Source organism: Arachis ipaensis, chromosome B05 (genome assembly GCF_000816755.2).
Source record: "Arachis ipaensis cultivar K30076 chromosome B05, Araip1.1, whole genome shotgun sequence".
Classification (NCBI taxonomy): Eukaryota; Viridiplantae; Streptophyta; class Magnoliopsida; order Fabales; family Fabaceae; genus Arachis; species Arachis ipaensis.
In genome coordinates, this window is record NC_029789.2 from 145,354,585 (window position 1) to 145,362,372 (window position 7,788).

At 33.3% G+C, this 7,788-nt stretch overlaps 1 protein-coding gene across 1 annotated transcript; it reads left to right on the forward strand.

The window, feature by feature from the left end:
* On the forward strand, nt 1,618–5,647 carry LOC107644717 (leucine-rich repeat receptor-like serine/threonine-protein kinase At1g17230). Its single transcript, XM_016348645.2, has 4 exons — nt 1,618–2,441; nt 3,299–3,559; nt 3,692–4,561; nt 4,961–5,647. Exons 1-4 carry the CDS (start codon nt 1,988–1,990, stop codon nt 5,440–5,442), a joined length of 2,067 nt encoding a protein of 688 aa, XP_016204131.1. The 5' UTR covers nt 1,618–1,987; the 3' UTR covers nt 5,443–5,647.

The window sequence follows — 7,788 nt, forward strand, 5'->3', positions numbered from 1 at the left end:
TCTTTGATAAAAAAAATTTTAAAAATTAAAAAACACTAATAAAAAAGATATTAATAAATTTTTAAATTATAATATTCAAATAATAAATCAATATTGAAACTTTAAATTACAAATAAATTAAATTTCATTAAATAATTATTATTATTATTTTTATTATAGTGTTAAAATAAAATATTGGATCAGACCCAATCTAATTTAACATATGACAACTCATTATATTATGTGTTGTCCTAGTTTCTTTTTCTTTCTCCTTCTGCCTCCTTTAGCGTCGTCTATTCTTTATTTTTTAATTTCTTCAAGATGTATCTTCTTCTTCAAATTAATATTCATGTTATACATGTTTGTCATAAAAAAATTAATTTCATTTATTTTATTCTTTTTTTTATTTTATTTTTTAATTCTACCTCTTTCTCATACTCTTGCTCTCTGTTTATTATACTCTCTTGCTTCATTCATTTTACAGGTGATAAAATAGAAATAGTATCTTTTATTTCGCAGATAATAAAATAGAAATAGGACCCTCTTATTTCGTGAATGACGTATCAGAAATGGTTCTCTCACGCCTGAATTCATTTCGCGAATGCTATGTACAAAATAATAGTAAAATCTATTTCACAAATGCTTCACTTAAATTGACTATGTATATTTTGACAATATTTTTCTATTGTGGGTATTTAAGAAATTAAAATATTTTTAATATTTATATAAATAAAAAAACCCAATTTAAGTAGCTGTTTCCTAATACTGCTGTATAATCTTTGGTACACACAATATCTTACTTTTACAGCACTCATCATAATAAAATCTAACTTTTGCAGCACACTCCAAAAGAATGAAACTGAAAGTACCACTTTGAAAACTGTTTTGCCTAAGTATAATAAGATGAAGACTTATTTGTTCATTCTTTCACTTACATTCTATTTATTATTATATATATGTGTTCTAAAATTTCTTTAGATTGAATTTTTGTATTTTTATTTGGATTCATTATGAAGAGTTTTTCTTCTACAATTTGTTCTTTCAATTTCTGAGCCTCAACTTAAGATTTTTTTTATTAAAGATTAAGACACATTAATTTTACTATTTATTAATAATAAAAGATGCATAACACCTTGTATAGGTGCGCTAGGCATGCCGATCCCCAACTATACTGTCTGATACTACCAAAATCACGAAGCAATGGCAGAAACTTCCAGTGCACAGCTACCTCAAACTTGTCTCCAAACAAGATCGTACCAAATAACAACATAATTATGTTAATATACGTTTGTCCTTCTTTAATAAGATTTATGTCTTTGGCTAATTTAACCTAGCAAGAAAAAGCATTATATTATAGGAAACATTTCAAATATACCGAAAACACTGGTGTTCTAGTTGTTTTAACCGTTGATCTGAATTATAAAAAGTATATATAATATATATTAATTAAAATCAACGGTTAAAACAACTGGAACACCGGTATTTTTCGGTACACTTAAAATTTTTCCGATAAGATTTTAAAATATTATTTTGGCATAACGAGATTAAGTAGTAACAGAGACACATATCTAAGGAAGTAGCATCCCAATACTTGGAGCTATGGTTTTGGAGCATGAAACCAAAGTGCAAGTAACAGACAAACAACATAAGAACCCTCACTATGTTCCAACCAAATCCAACGGTCAACATTCAATCACAGTTCAGAACTTGCATGCACACCATGAACACCACTTTTCACTCACTTCCTTTATTATCATATCTCTCTCTCTCTCCACACCCTTTGGTTCCTGACCTGTCCATTTTCTTCTGCAACTTTTGTCACTTCCTCCATTACCACCCTCTCTCCTTTGCCTTGTGGAGAAAACAGACACTACCCATTCAAGTGTTTCAGAAACAAGTAAAGTAAAAAACAGCCTTTGGTTTAAACACAACAAGAATTTGAGTTTAAAGAGAGACCAAAAAGAAAAGGACTTCAATACTCAACCTCATTTTCATCCTTGAACTGAAAATGGGGTGTTCAGTTCCTTCATTACTTCTTCATCTCTTCTCTCTCATAATGTTTTTGGTTTTCAACCCACCATGTGTTTGTGGAAATGTCGAAGACGATGAGCTTAAATCACTGTTGGACTTGAAGGCTGCTTTGGATCCGGACAACACCTATCTCTCATCATGGACCATGAATGGCAACCCTTGTGGTGGTGGTTCCTTTGAAGGTGTTGCTTGCAATGATCAAGGTCAAGTTGCAAATATTTCTCTGCAAGGGAAAGGTCTCTCTGGGAAGCTTTCATCTTCCATTGCTGGACTTAAGCACCTTACAGGACTCTACTTGCATTATAACTCATTATCTGGCGACATACCTAAGGAGATTGCAAACTTGACTCAGCTCAGTGATTTGTATCTGAATGTCAATCATCTTTCTGGGGAAATCCCTTCTGAGATCGGCAAGATGGAGAACCTCCAAGGTTACATGTTATGTTTTATTTTTTTCCCTCTTGAAAACGTTGGAACTTTTTGGGTTTTACTTCAAATGGTTACTTGTTGAAAGCTTCTATCTTTTTATCTTTTTGTGCATTTGAATGATGTTTAGTTTCTGGGTTTCACTGAAAGATTTGAGCTTTGTTGTGTTTAGTTCCTGTACCATTAGCTATCATGTCCTGTTATGGACCTTCTGGTACTTTTCCCTCAAATGGTGGTTCTCTTGCACTGCAGCGTTTCAAAGTAGTTGATTCATGAGAAGGGAAGTGAATTTGTACTTTTGTAGCTCAACACTTTTTATTTTTTCTTTCTCTTTCGAGAAATCGTCTTTGTAGAAGACATTTTAAACAGCTATAAATACAATTTCCAACCACCTGAACTCCTCTGTTTTAATTGCAAGACATAGGTATGAACTAGGATATGAAGGGGGCAACAACACTATTAATCTCATGTATCTGTTTCTGAACTCTATTTAATTCTTTTCCTCAAACGTTTTACCTTTTTCCTTGTGTAAATGGAGATTCTTTTCAATTAAAACTCCTGGGACTGATATCCAGGATGTAGTTCTGAGGGATAGCTTAGCTCTTTAGCGTGTTTCATTGTTTTCTCAGACACCCAAAAATTTTTTTTCCTGCATTTTGCTAATGTACACAAAAAATTAAACATATTGTGATATTGATATGGGAAACAATCCCCTTCAACTCTGTTGTTGAGTCTTACAAGTTTTTTCTTGCAATAAAAAAGTTGATGTTTCCTGCTGTTTTCTTTAGATGTGAATAGCTCTCTGTTGGTGATTCAAACTTGGGAGTGTGCTTATCTTGCATATGTTTTTTCTGCTTTGTAGTTTTGCAGCTTTGTTACAATCAGTTGACAGGAAGCATACCTACACAGCTTGGTGATTTGAAAAAGCTTAGTGTTCTTGCTTTGCAATCGAACCAGTTAACGGGTGCAATCCCTGCTAGTCTAGGTGATTTGGGAATGTTGATGAGACTAGATTTGAGCTCTAATCAGCTCTTTGGTTCCATTCCCTCTAGACTAGCTGATGTTACTTCACTGCAAGTTCTGGATGTTCACAACAATACGCTCTCTGGGAATGTACCTCCTGGTAACAATGATTTGCTGATGGTTATCTTAATTTGTTGGTGCTGTTAATTTCCTTGTTAAATTGTTTTTATTTATCCGAAATTATGAATCTAAATCTAAAGTATGCTTATTTTCTTTCTTTGCTTTAATGAAGCTCTTAAGAGACTGGAATATGGATTTGTGTATGAATCAAATGCGGGGTTATGTGGAGTTGGGTTTTCATCCTTGAGAGCTTGCAATGATTCGGATCATGTCAACCCCAATAGACCTGAACCCTATGGGGCAGGAGTTAATGGTCTATCTAGAGATATCCCAGAAACTGCAAATGTAAAGTTGCCTTGCAATGGAACTCGGTGCCAAAGTTCATCGAAATCCAAGCACACATCTGTTACGGTTGGCATAGTTCTGGTTATGATTGCAGTATCAGCAATTGGACTTCTGACCTTTACATTGTACCGTCGAAGGAAGCAAAAGCTTGGAAATGCTTTTGATATCTCCGAGAGCCGCCTAAGTACCGATCAAACCAAGGGTATATATAGGAAAAATGGTTCTCCTCTAGTGAGCCTTGAGTATGCCAATGGATGGGACCCTTTAGCCGATAGCAGGAATTTCAATGGAGATAGCCAAGATATGTTCCAGAGTTTCAGGTTCAACTTGGAAGAAGTAGAGTCGGCGACTCAGTATTTCTCAGATATGAATTTGTTAGGTAAGAGCAACTTCAGTGCAACATATAAAGGAGTTTTGAGAGATGGGTCTGTTGTTGCTGTTAAGAGCATCAGTAAAACTAGCTGCAAATCAGATGAAGCTGAATTTTTGAAGGGCCTGAACACTTTGACCTCACTGAGGAATGAGAATTTAGTGAGGTTGAGAGGATTTTGCTGTTCAAGGGGACGAGGTGAATGCTTCCTTGTCTATGATTTTGTGCCTAATGGAAATCTGACGCGTTACCTAGATGTGAAGGAGGGTAACGGAGAAATCCTGGAATGGTCAACTAGAGTTTCTATTGTGAAAGGCATTGCCAAAGGTTAGTCTTCTATTCTTTGCCCTTACATTCAAGTAGTTCAGCATTCCAATATGGTAACCAACTAACCATCCTAAAGTTGTAATCTGTCCGTATTCTTTTATTTGTCGTTGCGAAAATTTGGCACATCCTTGGATCGAGGTGTCTGGATACAGATTGTATTCCGATACACTGATTTGGATCTTGATAAAAAGGATGGAATGAATTTTCGAAGTGACATATAAAAGGAGTGAAGGTTTAAAGTTTAACTTGTGCTTTAGTTGATTTGCATCTACGTGAATTTTTTTCATTTTGATGAAGTGTTTTATTTTATTTATTGAATTTAAGTAAACATGAACCATATGATACACTATTAATCTTTACAAGTTTCTTGTTTATACTGAACCTTGTTTCTTTTTTCAGGTATAGCATATCTACATGCATACAAGGCAAACAAACCGGCTCTTGTTCACCAAAACATCTCTGCGGAGAAAGTACTCGTCGATCAGCGATACAACCCGCTGCTTTCAGATTCCGGCCTGTACAAGCTTCTCACTAATGATATTGTTTTCTCTGCATTAAAGGCCAGTGCTGCCAAGGGTTATTTGGCTCCTGAGTACACAACTACAGGCAAATTCACAGAGAAAAGCGATGTGTATGCTTTCGGGGTGCTTCTTTTCCAGATCCTCACAGGGAAGCAGAAGATAACTTGCTCGTTACGCCTTGCCGTGGAATCCTTCAAGTTCGAAGAATTCATCGACCCGAATCTGCATGGCAGATTCTTTGAATACGAGGCTGCTAAACTCGCAAAGATGGCTTTGCTTTGCTCCCACGAGTCTCCCTTCGAGAGGCCAACAATGGAAGCCATTGTTCAAGAACTCAGCAACTGTAGTAGCTGTCTCTGATCACAGTAACCAAGCCATTTTATCATACCATCAAGACATAGCTACTCATGGTAGTGACATTGATTCTGTGTCCTTAACTAAGGACTACCTTGTTCTGTGAATGTCTAGGACAGTAGATTGTAGTTTGTAGCCTGTTATTAAGAATTTCTTGAATTTTATTTCTCTAATCATATGCTATTTTGTCCAATTGTTTTTGCTTTGTTTATTTTGTGTGTTTATGTTTATGGTGAAATGATGAATGGCTCCATTTTGAAATGTCCTTTTTACAGAGACAAGCATATAAACAAAAAGAAAAATCAGATATATCTCCATCATGGTGGTAGTGTGCACATAACATCATGATGATTCAGGAATCACATTCCCTTTTCAAATTTCCAATAGGAATAAATGCTAATTGAATGAACCTATCTGCACGTTTTTTGGTAGTTCCCTCCTTTTAAGTTGTGGCTGAATCAGGTTATTTGAGCCTTTTCTTTTGCTTTCTACTTCTGTGGCATGGCAATAAGAACAATATAATAAAACTAGAAAAATATGCTGATAGTAACAAATGACTGTTAATATATACATGTATTTTTTTTTTGTTATGATTTTAGATCAATGTATCTGAATATACAGTTAAAGAAATATACCAAAAAATTCACACAATGACAACACAAAAAAATGCATTGAAGGAGTATAGTAGTGTAACTTTAAATGATAATGTGTACGCAAGGTCTTGGTCTGGTGGTCATCTTTTATGCTTTATTATGTCACATAAGTCATACTTAGTGCTTGTTTGGGTGCCATTATTTTGCTAAAAAAAAAAAAATCTTTTTTGAGAAGCTGTAATTTATATTTTTTTTAAAAGATCTTTTTTTCTTAGAAAAAAGATGTTTTTCATATAATAAATAAATAAATAAGTACTTTTATATTGTTATACCTAAACATAATTGATAGATAAAAAGATCTTTTTACATGAGATATCCAAACATAAAATTACTTTTACTTCTCCATAAGATCTTTAAAAAAAAAATAACTCGAAAAAAGATCTTTTCTTAGAAGCTCACCCAAACAAACCCTTACACTTTTTTTGTGCGACTTTTTTTCGGACCTTACTGTCCACCAGATTGCCCTACCATTTTTATGTCACATGGGTATCTACAAAAAATTCAATTTTTGAATTGTTTAAATCCACTCTTTCTTTTCTTTTCTTGTTTGGTTTTATGTCAAGAACTATTATGGACCATATTATATAAGGTATAATATATGGACGTTGTGAATTGTGATGACAATGTGGGTCTCGATTGATGCTATGATTAAATGTTTAGATAATAAGATTTTAACAAGCATGCTTGGTGTGTTTGTTAATATCTTTTTCATATTTGAAAATGATTCAAAGGCGTAAGATGTATGTGACATACAGGATTTAAGAATTTTACTTAGGGTTTAGTGTGGTCCTCACATGTTGAGCAAAAGTAGTTGGACATACAAAGACAATAATGACCTTTTTGGGTGAGATTTTTTTTTTTTTGGTGAGGTTGAAAGATGCTGTACAGTTAGAAACCATTTGGGTCCATTCACCAAATTGTTAGTTAACAACTTAACAGTGATCCCACTCCCCACTTTCCAGTTCCCAGCCCAGTTATATTCTGGCCCAAACCAAAAAGAAAAACAATGAAATTCTAAATTCAAATAAAAAAAACAGAAATGTTTAGTAGAAAAAAAAAAAAACTAACCAAAAACAGTTAATATTTATTTTATTTAGCATTCATTAATTATTGTTGGAATTAATAAATATTAAACATGCATAAGTAATGACCAATAAGGACAACAATGATACATTATTGTGGAATTCAATTGTTGCCCTTGCAATAAGGACACTGAAGCAGTAGTGATTATTCCATAAGCATGCAAGCACCAATTAGCTGTTGTTGACTGCTAATTAATAAAATGTTTTCTGATCAATGTTAAATAAATAAATAAATAATAATATTAATATTAATAATTGTTTACAATCTTGGATGATACTGTATATTATACTATACACCTATATCCATGTATCCAGCATTACCATAAGGTTTTTGCTGTAATGTGGAGAGACAGAATCACAAGCCTCATGTTAGAGCAGCAGGTAGAAGCTTCATCATCATCATAACTTGGTTTTTAAATTAATTACACTTTTAATTTCATTATTATTACAATTTAGCAAGAAAAAAAAGCTATTAAAGACATTGGTTAAGAGAATGAAAAATGAAAAGTTTGATTTTTCCCAAGAATTTATTGAATAAAAATTCAATTTCTTTTTATTTGACTTACATTTTCTATGTAAATTTTCTAATTATTATATAGTATATTTAAATAGTACTC